Source organism: Mus musculus, chromosome 5, assembly GCF_000001635.26.
Source record: "Mus musculus strain C57BL/6J chromosome 5, GRCm38.p6 C57BL/6J".
Lineage (NCBI taxonomy): Eukaryota > Metazoa > Chordata > Mammalia > Rodentia > Muridae > Mus > Mus musculus.
In genome coordinates, this window is record NC_000071.6 from 150464130 (window position 1) to 150482560 (window position 18431).

Consider the following 18431-nt stretch of genomic DNA (forward strand, 5'->3'; position numbering starts at 1 on the left):
TCAAGAACAGTTGGGATTTCGGAACACTTCAAAGTAGGGAAGACCAACCCACATAGCATGAAGACAGACCCAGGTTCAGTTCCCAGCACCCCAGCAGCGCAAAGCCATCTGTAACTTTAATCTCAGGGGATCCGACTCCCTTCACTGGCTTCTGTGGGCACTGCGACACGGTGTACCTGCATACACACGGGCACACACATAAAATAAAAATAAATAAATCCCTGAAAATACCATAACAGGACAAATGATGGTAACACTTTCTATATCTGCAATGATGTATTTAGGAATCTTGCTATTGCTTTCTTCCACAAATGGTCAAAACAAAACTTGGACAGGCTGCCGGCACCTGTTAGAGTTGAGGTCTGTGACACCAAGGACTGGTTCAATAAACCTGCCTTATCTAAAACCAGGAGCCAGAAGAGGAGAACTAAGCCTCCTGCTCTCTGCATGTGATACCCACCCATGGCTCTTGGACTAGTGTGCTGCTCGCTGACCTCAGGAGCCATTAGGTTTCAAATGACCATCCAATGAGATGGAGCGCTGGACCTTACTCAGATGACTCTTTTGTTTATCATCAGAGTGTGCCTTAGTTAGGGTTTCTATAGCTGCAATGAAGCACCATGACCAAAAACCCAAACTGAGGAGGACAGGGTTTATTTGGCTTACACCTCCACGTGGTTGTTCATCACTGAAGGAATCAGGACAGGAGCTTAAACAGGGCAGGAACCTGGAGGCAGGAGCTGATGCAGAAGCCATGGAGGGTGCTGCTTACTGGCTCCCCATGGTTTGCTCGGCCAGCCTGCTTTCTTACAGAACCCAGAACTACCATCTCAGGGATGGCTCCACCCACAATGGGCTGAGCCCTCCGCCATTGATCACTAATTTAGAAAAAGCCATAGAGCTGGATCTCATAGAAGCATTTTCTCAACTGAGGCTCCTTCCTCTCTGATGACTCTAGCTTGTGTCAAATGACACACAGGACCAGTCAGTACAGTGTAGATATCGTCCTTTAGTCCTGATTCGAGAGAACCGAACCCCACATTCATTTTATCTAATACCTGGCGCTTTTGTAGAGAAGATATGAGCTACAACTCCAGGAGTTAAAACTTCCTTGCCTGACTATGCTTGTTCTCACTGAGTCAGAATGGGCAAGTCTGCAGGAAATCTTCAGTGCCAAGGAAAGAAATTTAACCACTTCCCAGCTCGGGCAATTTAAACTTGAGTCTTAAGCAAAAGCCAAGTTGTGGCTTCCGATTAGTGCACAGCCCCTCAAACTTGGCACAGCTCTCACAGACTTTTAACTCTGCATTTTTCTGTGGAATCCGTTGTGGCAAAACAGTCTAGGGTGTTTACCTAACACGCTTCTACTTAACAACAGCCAAGGCATTCCGGAATCTGCTCTGAGCACACTTGCTTCCCCTCCAGAAAACTCTAACTAAACAGAGGCTGGCGGGGGAGGGAAGGTGCACCCTAATTTTAGTTATTTTAATATTAATAATCTCCCTCTTTTTTTTGGAACAGATTTTTGAAAACACAAAATTTTCTAGGGTTTACCAAAATCGACTTTAAGAAATATGTATTTCTCTCAAAAAAAGAAAAGAAAAAAGAAAAAAAGAAAAAGAAATATGTATTTCCTTCTGGGTGTGATGGTGCATGCCTTTAATCCCAACACTTGGGAGAGAGAGAAAGAGAGGGACAGAGACAGAGACAGAGACAGAGACAGAGACAGAGACAGATGGATCTCTGTGAGTTGGAGGGCAGCCTGGTCTACAAAGTGAGTTCCATGTCATCTAAGGCTATATACAAAGAGGCCTTGTTTCAAAAAAAAAAAATATATATATATACATATATGTATACATGTATAACTAACACATCAAAGAGAAGTGTGTCTTCACTTTTACTTGGGAAGTAACACACATTTCCAGAAAAGCTTGGCTTCTTTGTCTCCTTATTGGTAAACAGAAGTCTGAGCATTGAAGCAGATGAGGGCTTGAGAGTCGATGGTGACCTCGTTTGTTTCTAAGCTGGGACTGACTGTGTGAAGGTGTGTGCGTGTGCGCGTGTGTGTGCAGGAGGACCCGGGGCATGAAAAGTCGTTTGTGGTGTGATTTCAGGGGGAGAGTATGGACAACTTCAACTGGGGAGTGCGCAGGCGCTCCCTGGACAGCCTGGACAAGTGTGATATGCAGATCCTGGAGGAGCGCCAGCTCTCCAGAAGTACTCCCAGCCTAAACAAGATGAGCCACGAGGATTCCGATGAGTCATCCGAGGAGGACCTCACAGCCAGCCAGATCCTGGAACACTCAGACCTTGTAAGTAGGAACTCTCCCACTGGAGGGTTGGGAAGGAAGCCTTGGGTTTGGTTTGCTTTTTTTTTTTTTTTTTTTTTTTAAATTAACTCAGGAGTTTGGTTTCCAGCCAAATAAACTCTTTATGGCTGTTGACCTCTTCTTCACTGTAGGTCACTGTAGGCATTTGGTACCCTGAGGCCAGGTCATACGGGGTTGCCCACGGCTACGTTAATATGCTAATGACAGTCAATGATATAGAGAGCTTAGGAAAATGATACCTGTCAACCAAGTACCGGGGACCAGTGATGTGCGTTCTCCTGACAGGAACTTCCTTTACATTTTCTTTGCTTTGCCTTCTAAACAGATCATGAACCTCTCCCCCTCCGAGGAGGCGAATCCCATGGAGCTGCTGACCAGTGCCTGTGACTCCGCCCCCGCAGACCCTCATTCCTTCAACACCAGAATGGCAAACTTCGAGGCTTCTTTGCCTGATATAAATAATCTGCAGATTTCAGAGGGGTCAAAGGTGAAGAGATTTGTGGAATTTCTATTGTAAGGACATGGGGGGAAAGACCAAAAAAAAATCCTGTTAAGAGTTTGTAGAGGGAGGTTCAAAGTGGAGGGGCTTTACGCCTCTGGTTTTAGTGAAATGACTGAAGCTCCCACCCGGTCCTGTGTTTTGAAGTTGTTTTATGCTCACAAACTTGAGCAGACGTCCCTTTGGCTGAGAGATTTGGCCTGAGGCCTTTGTAAAATGAAATACTTGACCACTGACTGACTGCAAAAGCAAGTAGTGGAGAGAGACTGTCGTGGCGCTGGGAGTGTGGTGGCTTTTATAAAACAGTTCACTAAGTGAGGCGTAGGAGTACGCGAGCACTGGGGGGGAATTTTTCCTCGAGTAGGAACCAATTATACAATTTGCTCATTGATTCAGTGCTTGCCTTTTGGCAAACGATAGAAATATTTAATGTCAATCACACAGAATTATGCCAAATCTGCATAAAACTCTCCTAGCTGGACTCCCTGAGAGGAAGAGTTATCTAATATATAATTTCCCTACTTTAAAAGGTTGGCTTTAAGACAAAAAAAAAAAAATCTTGTGGATATTTTACTTAAGGTTTAGTTTATCAAAATTCACAGAAAATATCCTGCCCCATGAAACCATTCATTTGGATGTTGTAACCACACATATGACCTTTAGTGTAGAATTTTATTTCTTTATATTAGAGATATCAAAATAGTCTTATCACTATTAGAATAGAATTAGTCATTCCTGATTCTGATTTTGGCTATAGTTTTGCAACTTTGAAAGAGAAAAAAAATATGGTGGGGGGGTAGGGGGGAGAAATACTGATAAAGGAAAGCTATAACACTTTCTATACCATTTTACAATATGCCGAAATCAAGAAACCCCTGACAAAAAACCAAAAAAAGAAAAAAGAAAAAAGAAACCCCTGAAAGCTTTGAACCAATAATATTAGAGCTGAAAAGAATTATTTCTATGATTGCCCCAACTCAAAGGAAAGAATAAGAACTGTAATTGGGATTTCTTGGCATTGGAACTGTTCGTTTTTGGCCAAAAAAATAAAGCCCCCTCCCCCTGAACAAACTCTTGTTCTAGATTGAAAAATACTAGAACATTAATCCCAAGATCAAGACATTTTAAGTTAAATTTCTTGGGAAACCATCATAAAACATATGTGACATGCTGAGCATGTTATTTCTCGGCATGAGTAAAGTCTCTCCATTTTTCTTTTAAATGCAGACAGACAGATAGATAGATGATTGATTGATAGATAGATGATAGATAAATAAATAAAATATTGGCTCTCACTTTTAAAGACACCTCCATTTTCTCATGACCTAAATTCTATGGCATTTGATATAGTTACGGTGTTAGAAAAGACATAGATTCATCCGTCAGAACTTGGTACCACCAAAGACATGAGCTATCCTGGCTCTCTGATTACAGCTTTAACATTCTGGCTTGCTTTTCCTCATTAACCCTAAAGTCAGAATACTATAAACCATGGTCAGATGTTAGCCCGTGGTAAAGGTCTAAGTCACAGACATTTCTATTTCACCTTGACTTGATTTTTAAGATGACTCACAGAAGCACGTACGCATGTTTCCTTCCTCTGCCTTTCTGATGTGTAGCCCAGTTGCCTTCCTTCCTCTCACAGAACAGCCTGTTCTCCAGTTGACTCCCCCACCCCCACCCCGCCTCAGCTCAAGTCCAGCCTCTTTTCCGTTGGACTGTGTGTATCTCTTCCCTTCCTCTCACTGACCCAAGATCTTCCTGCTCTAGAGCGGTTACTTGTTATTGTTTATTGCTCTGTGGTTAGGTGACTGCTACACTCTCACCTTAGCCACTCTCCTAGGAGGGGACAGTGCTCCTGCATGCAGGTGGGTGGCGGGGTGCTTTCTGTATAAGAAAGCCTGTCACCACGGTATAAGGCACACTACAGATTCCCCTCTGAACCTCTGTTGTGCCATGCACCAAGGCATTTATAATCCAGCCTTTATTGGAAAAGGAATTTCCTATTGGAGAATAGGTCTGGATGTGCCTGATGGGCTGCAAAATCAGAGTTTATCTGTGTCTGCCTTCTCTGGTGTTTGAAATGACAGAGGTCTTGTGAGGTGGGCCTCCAGGGACAGGTCCAGGCATCAGCATACATAACATCTGTTCTGGGGGTGCCAAGTTCTTATGAATACAAAAGCAAATAGCTTCTCTTCCAGCTCTAACTCTGTTGACCAACCTGACACTGAGAAAATACTTTGTACACAGAGCAGAGGTTGCTAATCTGTAAATTTGGAAGCTAGACAGGATAGAGGAGGTGTCTCTCTGACAATATTTCTTTTAAAGATTTATTTATTTCATGTATGTGAGTACACTGTAGCTGTCTTCAGACACACCAGAAGAGGTCATCGGATCCCATTACAGATGGTTGTGAGACACCATGTGGTTTCTGGGAATTGAACTCAGGTCCTCTGGAAATGCAGTCAGTGCTCTTAACCACTGAGCCATTTCTCCAGCCCCTCTCAGACAAATTGAAGTTAGTGTGAACTTACATATAATAATAAATAAATCTTTGGGCCAGGAGTAAGCAGGGCCATAGAGAACGGGACCAGAGTGAGCAGAGATCCTGAGTTCAATTCCCAGCAACCACATGATGGCTCACAACCATCTGTACAGCTACAGTGTGCTCATATACATAAAATAAATAAATAGCTCTTTAAAATTGTGTGACTGCAGGCTGAGGCAGTCCCCGAAGAGGAGGACACCACCGTGCACGAAGATGATCTCTCAAGCTCCATCAATGAGCTCCCAGCAGCGTTTGAATGCAGCGACAGCTTCAGCCTGGATATGACGGAGGCGGAGGAGAAAGGAAATCGGGGCCTGGACCAGTACACTCTCGCCAGGCAAGGGAGCCCGTGGGGAACCGGGTGGCATGAGTATGCACTGCATGCTGTGTGGCATGCATGCCCCTCTCTAGCTACACACTACACACTAGCTACACATCCTCATACCGCAGAGACCTCCTAACATGGAGCCTGGCAGGACCTTACTGAGATGCAATCATCTAACCCCATGGAGGGCTTTCCATAGGGCTAAGAATTTACAGAGCTAGAGAGCAACATGAAAAGCCCCTCCCCCACAAAGGCCCCGGGGCCCTGAAGCTTTAAAGATAAGATATGAGCTAAACTTGAAAATGAATTCTTCCCGAGTTAAAGACACAAGCAACAGGCTTTTTTTTTTTTTTTTTTTTTGAGATTTATTTATTTATTTCATGCATGTGAGTACACTGTTGCTGTCTTCAGACACACCAGAAGAGGGCATCAGATCCCATTACAGATGGTTGTGAGCCACCAGGTGGTTGCTGGGAATTGAACTCAGGACCTCTGGAAGAGGTCTTTAACCACTGAGCCATCTCTCCAGCCCAGCAACAGACTCTTTACAAGCTAAATTCCTGCTCTTTAACTGAGTCTCTGGTGGCATGGTGGCCAGTGCCTCTAACAGCAGTGACTTGCATAAGCACAAAGGGAAGACGGAGAGGTAAAAACATCATACCTTGCATTGATTCAGCATCTACCGTAAGTCACAGATTACAGTGCGGCTTGGATCTACTTTAGGAGAGAGGCAAGATGTTATACTTGTATTTGTGAATACTGAGAAAAATGAGAGCAAGTCAAAGCCCGGGGCTACACAAAGGCCATCAGAGGAAAAAGCTGCGGGAATAGCATGGAAAGAGCGGGACCTTCCACATCCTCCTGTCTTTCTTCCTGCCTGTTCTGTTCACTGTTAGTCTTCATTCCTGTCCTGCCCTCCCCATACCTCGGTATTCCCAGAGTTTGTACACATGAATTCCTTGTCTGTCTGCATCAGGGACAAGTTTGAAGAGCCCAAAGTTAGAATAGAGTTGTTTTTTGGGTTTTGTTTTGTTTTGTTTTGTTTTATGAATGCAAAGTGTAGAAGGATGGTAGTGCTGAGCTTGGGAACAAACATTTACTGTGAGGCCTGGGCCCTGGGAGAGCAAGGGCTTGCTGAGGGCTATGAGATGTTCTAAGCCTGTGCAAAAGAACTGGAAATGCCAGGCATTTCCAAAGGTGGTGAACCCCTTAGAGGCCAGCATTCAGGAGGCAAAGGCAAGTGATTCTGTGACTTTAAGGCTAGCCAGGTCTACATGGTGAGTTTCAGGCCAACCAAGACTATCTAGTGAGACCAGTTTTAAACCACCATCCCTACCTACCCAACCCAAAAAAGGAGGGATCATAGAAATGCCAGAAGTAAAAAAAAACAAAACAAAACAAACAAACAAACAAAAAATGATTTCCTAGGAACCAAAAGACCTCTAGTAAAAACTAAACCCTAGAAGGCCTTGAAAGGAATAAAGAGCCCACAGGGCTATCTTGCCAAGCTGACAGGCAAGTGTAGAACTTGTACGGCTATGTACAAGAGTCTGCCATCTTTTGATGGTCCCGGTGTCCATGTTTTCCAGCTTCGGAGAAGGTGACAGGGGTGTGTCTCCCCCTCCCTCGCCCTTCTTCTCGGCCATCCTTGCTGCCTTTCAGCCCGCCGCCTGTGATGACGCCGAGGAAGCCTGGCGAAGCCACATTAACCAGCTCATGTGTGACTCAGACGGCTCCTGTGCTGTGTACACATTTCATGTGTTCTCCTCTCTGTTTAAGGTATGGGCTCCTGGAGCATCCTGAGGATGGCCGATGGCTGTGGGCTTCACAAGGGGCTGTTGTCTCTCTCCACTTTCCTAATGCCAAGAACCTTTTTTTTTTTCTTTTAAAGATTTATTTATTTATTTTATGTATATGAGAACACTGTAGCTGTACAGATGGTTGTGAGCCTTCACGAGGTTGCTGGGACCTCTGCTTGCTCCATTCGGCCCTGCTCCCTCTGACCCAAGGATTTATTTATTATTATATCTAAGTACACTGTACACTGAAGCTATCTTCAGACACACCAAAAGAGGGCGTCAGATCCCATTACAGATGGTTGTGAGCCACCATGTGGTTGCTGGGATTTGAACTCAGGACCTTCAGAAGAGCAGTCAGTACTCTTAACCATTGAGCCATCTCTCCAGCCCCATGGAGACCTTTTAATAGAGTTTCTCATGTTGTGGTGACCCACTGGCCATAAAATTATTTCATTGCTACTTCCTAACTGCCATTTTTCTACTGCTGTGAATCATAATGTAAATAACTGATATGCAGGTAATCTGATGTGAGATCCCTAAAGGGGTCTCCTGCCACCCACAGAATGAGAACAGCTACCTCTAGGAGTGTGTAGGTAGAGACTAGTTTCTCTAGCTACAGCTTTTATTCATCCTTTATTGCCTTACCCTTATGAAGACACCAAACTCAAGTGATCTCAGGTCAGCTGTCGTTAGGGGAACTTTTATCTCTGCCACCCCATTTTCTGTTGATGTTCTCAATGGTAAGAAACCATGGTAGTTTAGTTAGGGTTTCTTTTACTATGATAAAATACCATGGGCAAAAGCAACTTGGGGGGGTGGACAGGGATGGTTAAATTGGCTTTTAACTGGCAGCCCACCCTTGAAGAAAGCCAGGGCAAGAACTGTAGCAGAGACTATGGAAGAACATTACTGGCTTGATCCCTTAGGACAAACCACTTGATATTTTTGTAATAGTTTAAAATTTTTTTTAGTACCGGGCAAGGTAGCTCATGACTGTAATCTCGACCTTTGGGAGGCAGAGGCAGGCAGGTTGTTGCAATACCGGAGATAGCCTGGGCTACATAGTGAGTTCCAGGCTATCCTGGGACTACAGAGACAGTTGTTTTTTCCTTTTAAATATTTACTATATTATTTTTTTTAATTTCATACATGAGTACTAGTTTAGTACTATTGCTGTGAAGAGACACCATGACCATGGCAATTCTCTATAAAGGACAACATTTAATCAGGACAGGCTTACAGTTTCCAAGGTCTAGTCCATTATTGTTATGGTAAGAAGCATGGTGGCATATAGACAGACATGGTTGTGGAGAAGGAGCTGAGAGTTCTACATCTGGATTGGTAGGCAGCAAGAAGAGACTAAGATCCTGGGCCTGGCTTGAGCCTTTGAGACCTCAAAGCCCACCTTCCATCTATTCCAACAAGGCCATACTTCCTAGTAGTGCCACTCCCTGGTGACCAAGCATTCAAATCTGTGAGCCTGTGGGGGCCCATTCCTATTCAAACCACCACAAGTACTGCATTTATTTCAATGCCACCCATGCTCCCACTCCCTCACGATGTCATGGCCTCTTCTTTAATTCTGCACACACATGTGTATGCACATAGGAATGCAACCTGCTAAATTCGTTGAGGATTGCTCATGTGTATATGAGTTTAAGGCTGACCATCCCAGGGCCCATCCCTGGGAAAGACTCGTTTCCTTTTCTCAGTAGCCATTGATTGCTTGCTGGTAGGTCTTCATCAAGGAGTGGGTCCTTGTAAGATACTTTTTACTGTGCAGGTCTTTTTAGGTAACCATATTGTTGAAATGTCATGCATGCAGCTGCCCTGTGACATAGCTAGAAGATACTACCTCATAACAGACATACCCGTGTTCTGGCTCTCGTGGCCCCCTCCCCCTTTCCATGATGTCCCCTGGGCCTCAGGTGTAGCAGCTGTGATGTATCAACTGTGAGTGGGTACCCAGTGTCATTGGTTTGCTCTGTTCTAACCAGCTGTGGATTTCTGTGATGGTTTCCGCTGGGAAGAGAAGGTTCTTTATACCCACTTCTCTGTGGGTATAGAGTCTTGATTATTTCACACAGTATTACATTTTCTAGTTCCACCCGTGTACTGGCTAGTGTTGTGTCAACTTGACACAGCTGGAGTTATCACAGAGAAAGGAGCTTCAGTTGAGGAAATGCCTCCATGAGATGCAATTGTAAGGCATTTTCTCAATTAGTGATCAAGGGGAAAGGCCCCTTGTGGGTGGGACCATCTCAGGGCTGGTAGTCTGGGTTCTATAAGAAAGCAGGCTGAGCAAGCCAGGTGAGGCAAGCCAGTAAAGAACATCCCTCCATGGCCTCTGCATCAGCTCCTGCTTTCTGACCTGCTTGAGTTCCAGTCCTGCATCCTTTGGTGATCAACAGCAGTATGGAAATGTAAGCCGAATAAACCCTTTCCTCCCCAACTTGCTTCTTGGTCATGATGTTTGTGCAGGAATAGAAACCCTGACTAAGACAAATTGGTACCAGGAGTGGGGTATTCCTGTGACAACTTGACCATGTTTTGGGGAGGACTGTGGAAGGACTTTGGAACTTTGGGCTTGAAGATCCATCCGTTGTTAAGAGCTCTGTCGGATGTTGTGTAGGAGCTTGGAAGACAACGTTGAGAACACTGCAGAAGATGGAGGTCTGGTTTGTGAAATTTCAGAGGGAAAATTAAAGACTCTTTTCAGGGCCATTGCTGTTTTGATTGTGAAGATTCTGTAGTTCTGGTTAGCTGGGGCTGAAGAATCAGCTGTGATTAACAAGATACCAGAACTACTAAAGCAAAAACTTTGCATTACTGGGACTATTGATGCTGGTTAGCTGGAGCTAAGAAATTAGCGGTGATTAAGAAGAGACCAGCATCATTGAGGTGACATCTTCTGGGAAGTGTTTTCTGAGAGCACAGTGGCTGTGTTCCAGATATAGCCAAAGTTGTACATTGTGCTGTGGCTGGACTTGGTAATGTGTAAGGGTCACCCAGGTGGTACTGGTTTTGAAGGCATGAAGGAGTTGAGCAGAGCAGCTGAGGCTTGGCACTGTGAGAGGCCATGGAAGGCCATTGGTGAAAGTGCAGCCTCAGTTGCAATTGATGGCCCAGGACTGAAGGGGTCATGCAGTGTTTTGGAGATGCCAGTACCATGGGATGACCACCAAGAGCAGCAGCAGCAGTGGAGTACAGGCATCTGGAACCTAGAGGATGATGCGTGTGCTACAAAGGGCCTGGCTGGAGAAGTGACCCAAGCCCTTGGAGGAGCCCAGAAGATCGTGAGTTGGATCCCAGACATTGGACTGTTGGAGATTGACTTTTGCTTTTGATTGTGACTGTGCCCTGATATTTTCCCTCTTGAAGGAAGAAACTGTTTTAGTGGAGCCCACAGTTGAGAGACTTTTAATTGTAAAAAGACTTTGGATTTTAAAAGAAATGGATATTTTAAAGAGATTGAAATTTTAAGAATATGTAAAGACTGTGGGACTTTTAAAGTTATTTAGAATGGGGATGAATAAGATTGTAAGGGTTGAGGCTTACTAGTGATGTTTTTGTGTGTCAAGTTGACAAGGGGTCAATTGTACTGGCTAGTGTTGTGTCAACTTGACACAGCTGGAGTTATCACAGAGAAAGGAGCTTCAGTTGAGGAAATGCCTCCATGAGATGCAATTGTAAGGCATTTTCTCAATTAGTGATCAAGGGGAAAGGCCCCTTGTGGGTGGGACCATCTCAGGGCTGGTAGTCTGGGTTCTATAAGAAAGCAGGCTGAGCAAGCCAGGTGAGGCAAGCCAGTAAAGAACATCCCTCCATGGCCTCTGCATCAGCTCCTGCTTTCTGACCTGCTTGAGTTCCAGTCCTGCATCCTTTGGTGATCAACAGCAGTATGGAAATGTAAGCCGAATAAACCCTTTCCTCCCCAACTTGCTTCTTGGTCATGATGTTTGTGCAGGAATAGAAACCCTGACTAAGACAACCCGTTTATAATTTCTTTTTATTTCTTTTTTTAAAATGTATTTATTTTATGCTTGTGTGTACACTGTCCCTGTCTTCAGATACACCAGAAGAGGGCATCGGATGCCATTACAAATGGTTGTGAGCCACCATGTGGTAGTTGGAATTGAACTGAAGATCTCTGGAAGAGCAGTCAGTGCTCTTAACTGCTAAACCATCTCTCCAGCCCCTAGAGTTTCATTTTTCTTTTCAACCGAATAACACGCAGACACACACATACACCTCCTAATAGTGTATATATACCATATTTTCATGATCCATTAGTCAGTTGAAGGATATTTAGGTTGTCTCCATTTCCCAATGTGGTAGTTTGAATAGGAATGGCCCCCATAGACTTGTGTTTAAATGGTTGGTCCACAGGGAAGGGCACTATTAGCAGTGTGGCCTTGTTGGTAGAAGTGTGTCACTGTGGAGTTGGGCTTTGAGGTCTTCTATGTTTAAGCTATGCCCACTGTGGCACACAGTCCCTGCTGCCTGTGGATCAATATGTAGAACTCTTGGCTCTTCCAGAACCACGTCTACTTGGATGCTGCCATGCTTCCCACCATGATGATAATAGACTAAACCTCTGAAACTGTAAGCCAGCCCAAGTAAATGTCTTTCTTTGTAAGAGTTGTCTTGGTCATGGTGTCTGTTCACAGCAATGGCACCCTAACTAAGACACACAGCTATTATGATTAGATCAGCCATGAGCACAGCTGAGTGAGTATTTCTTGAGTAGGAAGAACTCAAGAAATTTCCTTTGGGCATATGCTGCAGGGTGGTATAGCAGGGTCATATGATAGGTCTATTTTTAGCTCGTTGAAAACTCTCCACATTGATTTCCAAAGTGGCTGTACCGGTTTGCAATCCCACTAGCAATAAATGCATGTTCCCCTTTCCCTACTAGCATTTGTTGTCTGTTGTTTTCTTGATTTTTGCCATTCTAGCCAGAGGAAGAAACCATCAAAGTAGTTTTAATTTGTATCTCCCTAATTCTGAAGGATATGAAACACTTAACGATATTCCTTAGCCATTTTCGTTTCTTCTTTTAAGAGCGCTCTGTTCAGTTGCAGGGCTCTTTTTTAATCATATCATTTCTTGTCTTGACTCATTGGTTTGTTTGATTTTAGTCCTTTGTATATTCCTCTTCCAGATGTATGTTGATATTGATCCTCTATCAGATGTATAGCTGGCAAAGACTCTCCCCCAGTCTGGGGCTTACACCGCTGATGGTTTCCTTAGCTGTGCAGAAGCTTTTTAGTTTTGTGAGGTCCCATTTGCCAATGGTTAGCTCCTGAGCAAATCTTGTCCTACCCAGAAAGGCCTTTCCTCAAAGATCTAGTCTTCTAAGGTACTGCCTATGTGCCCAGCTATCTATCACTTTCTGCATGCTGGGTTTCACATTAATGTCGTTGGTCCATTTGGTGTTGATTTTGTGTGCAGGGTGGTAGAGAGGGGTTTAATTTCATTCTCCTGCATGACGCCATCTAATTCTCCCAGCAGGATTTGTTGCTATTTCCTTTAGGCGTATGCAGCTCTGTAATACAGCTCAAAATCTGGACCAGTAAGCCCTATGCATTGGCCTGCTCAGAATTGCCTTGATTCTCTGAGCTCTTCTCTGTTTCCATATGGATTTTAGTATTTCTTTGCTACAACTATTATCATTTCTAGTTTTCTGGGAGGGTTTTGGGGATCTTTTATATATTTCTTCCCATATCATCTGCAAATAGGGGTAGTTTGAATATTTCTTCTCCTTTTCATATCTCTTTAATTTTCTTCTTTGGTTATATTGCTCTGGCTAGTGCTTCAAGCACTGTGTTGAAAGGCCTAGGGATAGGTGGTGGCCCTGTCTCCTTCCTAATGTTAATGGCATGACCTTGAGTTTTTCTCCATTTATGATGGTGTTGCCTGTGGGTTTGTCATATATAGCTTTTATTATGTTGCAGTGTGTTCTCTGTGGATCCCCTGGGGCCGTGTACTAGGACTCAAGCTTGCGTCCTCTGCAAGAGCCCCATGCATGTTCTCTTAGCTGCTGAGCCATCTCTCTAACCCCACTTTTTGTTTGTTTTTGTTTTTGAGGCATCTCGTGTAACACGGGCTGGCCCTGAATTCCTGATCCTGTCTCTGACTCCCCAGTCTTTGATTACAGGTTTGCACCACCATGCCCCAAATTATTTGAAACTTCTGTACCACACACACACACACAGAGAGAGAGAGAGAGAGTTATTTTTTACTGTACAAGTTGAGCTTGGCCTTTGTGAATGATCCCTCTCCTGCCTTGCAGAATATTCAAAAGAGGTTCTGCTTCCTAACCTGTGATGCAGCCAGTTACCTTGGAGATAACCTCCGGGGAATCGGGTCCAAATTTGTCAGCTCTTCCCAGATGCTCACCTCCTGTTCTGAATGCCCTACGCTGTTCGTAGATGCAGAGACTGTGAGTATCCCTGTCCTGCTCAGCACGTTCATGTATGGATTTGTTATTATAGTGTGTATGCATGTATGTGTGTGTGTGTGTGTGTGTGTGTGTGTGTGTGTGTGTACTTTCCGTCTCCTCAGCCCATTCTGAGTTATTCTGACTTTCTCATATGATTGTATGACTCTCACAGAGGTCACCAGGGAGCCTCTAACTGACTATCAGGTCAGAAGAGGAAGAAAACTTTGCAACTCTGACTTGAATTTTTCTTTTCTAGACACAGCCTCCCAAGTTCTCAGGCTTGCTGTCAGCTATAAGAGGCGGTCAGCTATAAGGGGCAGCAAAGTCAGTCTTGCCCACAGCCTGATTGGTCCCTCAGCAAGGAATGCAATATGAAAAATAATTTCATTTTAAATTATTTTAAATGCAAATTAAATACAAAATGAGTTTACAGATCTCTCTGGAAGTCTGTCTTCCATAACAAAATAGGAAATATTACTGATCCTGATGACAGAGTCATGCATAAAATGGGTACCACATCTTAACATTGGTTTCCAGTGGAAGGCTTGGGTTGTAAACTAGTTTCCAGTTCCAGCAGTAGCCAAAGTGAAGCCAAATCCATTCCTTACTTCTCCATCTCCTTCTTTTCTGTTTGTATACTAGACCTTTCCGTTGGTATTTCCATCTGTTTTTAAAGCAAACTGTTTCCTGTCTTTAGCTCCTTTCCTGTGGGCTCCTGGACAAGCTCAAGTTCAGTGTGCTGGAACTGCAAGAATATCTGGACACGTACAACAACAGGAAAGAGGCCACACTCTCGGTAAGCCTGTGTCTCTGTGCATGGCAGTCAGTTACAACTGAAAGAGCACAGCCGTGGGTGTGGGTGTGGTTGTCTGTGTGTGTGACTCTGTGTGTGTGTGGGGGGGGGTGTCTGGGGGGGTGGCTATGTGTGTGTGGGTGTGGCTATGTGTGTGTGTCTGTGTGTATTGCCAGTTCCTACTTCAGAGTCACAGAACTACATATAATACTGGTTATAGCCAAATGCACGTGACCTTTGTCCAAAGGCCAAGAGGCTCAAATCGAACCAAGAAAAGAACAATCAATGTTCAGCTTTCAACTTTACCCCACCAAGGTCCCCACTGAGAAACCAGCACATACGTTTGTATCTGCTCAGTATGTCCCTTGAGATGCATTAGAACTAGTTTCCTGGGCTGGAGAGATGGCTCAGTGATTAAAAGCACCGACTGCTCTTCCAGAAGTCCTGAGTTCAGTTCCCAGAAACCAAATGGTGGCTCACAACCATCTGTAATGGGATCTGATGCCCTCTTTTGGTGCGTCAGAAGAGAGTAACAGTTTACTCATATAAATAAAATAAATAAATAAAATCTTTAAAAAAAAAAAAAAGAACTAGTTTCCTTTGTCCAGGATTTGAATTTAGGTCTCTAGTCTGTGAAAAAGACCATGACCAGAAGTAAGCTGGATTAGAGAAGGCCTTGTTTGATCTAAGAAAGCATCATGAAGGGAAGTCAGGGTAGGAATCTGGAAGCAAGGACTGAGGCAGAAGCCCTGGAGGGGTGCTACTTGCTTGCTTTCCATGGCTCCTTCAGCCTGCTTTCTTACATCACTCAGGACTACCTGCCTAGGACTGCTACTGCCCACAGTGGACTGGTCCCTCCCCTATCAATCACTAGTTAAGAAAATGCCCCATAGACTTGCCAGCAGATGGAGCTGATGGAGTGGATTTCTCAGCTGAGAGTCCCCCCTCCAAGCTATGTCTAGGTTTGTGTCAAGTTGACAAAAAAAACTAACCAGAGCACCTCCTTCTCATGTTAGCTTCACACAGATCCTCCAGCCCCTGGTCGCTCTGAGCAGCTTTCTTTCCCTGTCCTCCTGACTTCGCTTTGTCCTAGCTATTACTCTTTACTCTTTTATCCCCGCTCCATGATAGAACTAGAAGTCATTCCATGCAAAACACCTGCTTTCTGACAGGGAGAGGCCCAGAGACTCAGGGAAGGGAGTCAGCTGTAAAAAATGTGACAAGGTGTATGTATGACACCTACTTGTATCTATGACAAGGTGTACATATAACACCTATTGTATCTATGACAATGTATATGTATGACACCTACTTGTATCTATGTCCTCCAATGAAATTCTCCAAACACTGTAAGAAAGAATATGGATTTCGAAGTCAGATGGACTTCAGTTCAAATCAAAGCTCAGTTACCATCTCTCTCTCTCTTTTTTTTAAAGATTTATTTATCATTATAAATAAGTACACTGTAGCCATCTTCAGACACACCAGAAGGGGGCATCAGATCTCATTATGGGTGGTTGTGAGCCACCATGTGGTTGCTGGGATTTGAACTCAGGACCTTTGGAAGAGCAGTCAGTGCTCTTACCCATTGAGCCATCTCACCAGCCCCAGTTACCAACTCTTATTGGTCATCTGATTATAATATCTCACTGGAAAATTACTGTGAAGTTGTGACAGTCATAGAAACTGTCATGTCATGAGTCCATTCTGTATGGCTGACAGCTCACTGAGTTGCAGGTTGTCCCTGCTGCTGCTGTTGCTGCTGCTGTTGCTGCTGCTGTTGCTCTGTTCACCTGTTTTGGTTTTTTGTTTTTTAGTGTGAGGTGGGAACTTCAGGGCTCACTGTGTTGTGCCTGAAGAGACCATTTCACACCTGTGTTAGTACTACCCACATGCTTATGTAGAACCCCCACCACCACCACAATGGCCGAGCTGTGACTGTAATGGTCTTCCAGAGGCAGAAGCCTGCCCTGTGGCAGCCTCTGATCACAGTGGAGAAGTGGGTATGCAGCAAGGCCAGAATATTCTCACCTGTGAGAAGTATTGGTCTTGTCTCCTAATCTCAGATGTATGAAATTATTCTAACCATATAAGTATTTATTTTCATTCATACCTAAATCAGGAATGATCTGGAAAAAAAAAAAACCCTCAATACTAGGCTGGTCTTAAATTCAAAGAGGTTGGCCTGCCTCTGCCTCCCAAGTGCCAGGATTAAAGACATGTGCCATCACATCTGGTAATGATATTTTATTTTAAATGACAGGAGAGATGGCTTAGCAGTTTAGAGCACTGGCTGCTCTTGTAGAGGACCCAGGTTTGGTTCCTAGCACCCACATGATGGCTCACAAGCATCTGTAACTCTGAACCCAGGAAATATTCAATATGTTATGTAGTGTGTGTGTGTGTGTGTGTAAATCTTAAAAGAAACTGTGAACCTCCAGCAGGTATTTTAATTTCAGCAAATCTTTACCCTTTCAAGATTCCTTTCCTAAGTCATTCCAGCAAACTTGTAGTTACTCTTGTTAGAAGCTTGATCAAGTCTTCCCAACAAACCGCACGATTTAAATGTCCTCAGGACATCTGTGGATCTACTTATGTCCCATCTCTCTTTTTCTTGACAACAGTGGCTTGCCAACTGTAAGGCAACGTTTGCAGGTGGCTCGAGAGATGGAGTGATTACCTGCCAACCCGGGGACTCGGAAGAAAAGGTAACAAACGCCGTATGTCTCTCCTGTGGTCTGGCTCTGTGGTGGTTTTGAGCCTCATACGAAGCATGGAGCTTGAGAAGGGAAGAGGAGGAAGGAGTTGTCTCCCACATTCACATGATACCAAAGGGAAAGACAATGCATCCATACCATGAATGGTTGTGTGTGCATCTATAACTATGAATGGTTGTGTGTGCATCCATACCATGCATGGTTGTGTATTGATGGGACTGAGGGATTTTTGTTTTCTCCTCTCTGGAAAAATAGCAACATAAGACTAACCTTTTTGCCAGATGCTGTTAAATTGTGCTAATCGTTTCCTAATGAGCCTTTCTTAATCCGGAATATGAAACCACATTCCACCATTCCTTGCTGAACTGCTTAGTTCCCTCAATGAAATGGTTCATTGAAGTAAAGGAAGGTTGTCTATTGACTTGTCCCCAAACACTGCTAAAAAGATTTTCCCACTTAGAATAGCCCTAAGTGCATTCCACATACCAGCAGCTGATTACGTACATATATGTGATATGATGCAGGAAACTGGGAAGAAGACTGAGATTAAACTATTCATTCTGCAATTAGGTTTTAAGAGCCCCTATTTGGGTTTTATGGATCCACCAGAGGCTCTGCCCTCCTCTTGTTGTCAGGGAGACAGATGGCAATCCAGACATCAAGGAGGCATAGCCTGTGGTAAGGAAAGCAAGCTGTTAGCACATACAGCAGAACAAAGGCATCAAACAGAAGGTAGCCCTGGGAAGGAAGGCTTCCTGGTTGGGATGTGAGTCAGAAGAGATCTCAGATGTGAACTAGAGGTAGGTAGCTGTAGAAAAGGGTAAGGATGAGAGGCTTTGTAAAGGTCCTGAGGCAGAAGGGATTGTGATGGTCTAAGAACTGAACAGAAGCCATGGGACTGACAAGCACAGAGAGACAAGGCCTAAGAAGCTCCAACGAGCATCGCAGAAGCCTGGTTGTGAGGGCTGGGCCCTG

The 18431-nt window shown here is 44.2% G+C and overlaps 1 protein-coding gene across 11 annotated transcripts in view; it reads left to right on the top strand.

Moving 5' to 3' along the window:
• Positions 1–18431, top strand: part of Fry (FRY microtubule binding protein) — a 379136-nt gene that overhangs the window by 345512 nt on the left and 15193 nt on the right. For 10 of the 11 annotated variants that reach the window (XM_006504932.3, XM_006504933.3, XM_030254574.1 and 7 more), the window contains 7 exons: positions 2115–2312; positions 2656–2817; positions 5548–5714; positions 7292–7481; positions 13797–13946; positions 14644–14742; positions 17364–17447. In XM_006504932.3, the coding sequence (XP_006504995.1) occupies positions 2115–2312; positions 2656–2817; positions 5548–5714; positions 7292–7481; positions 13797–13946; positions 14644–14742; positions 17364–17447 (1050 nt within the window). Of the gene's footprint in view, positions 1–2109; positions 2313–2655; positions 2818–5547; positions 5715–7291; positions 7482–13796; positions 13947–14643; positions 14743–17363; positions 17448–18431 lie in introns of all 11 variants that reach the window. The other variant, XM_011241024.2, reaches the window with a different exon arrangement.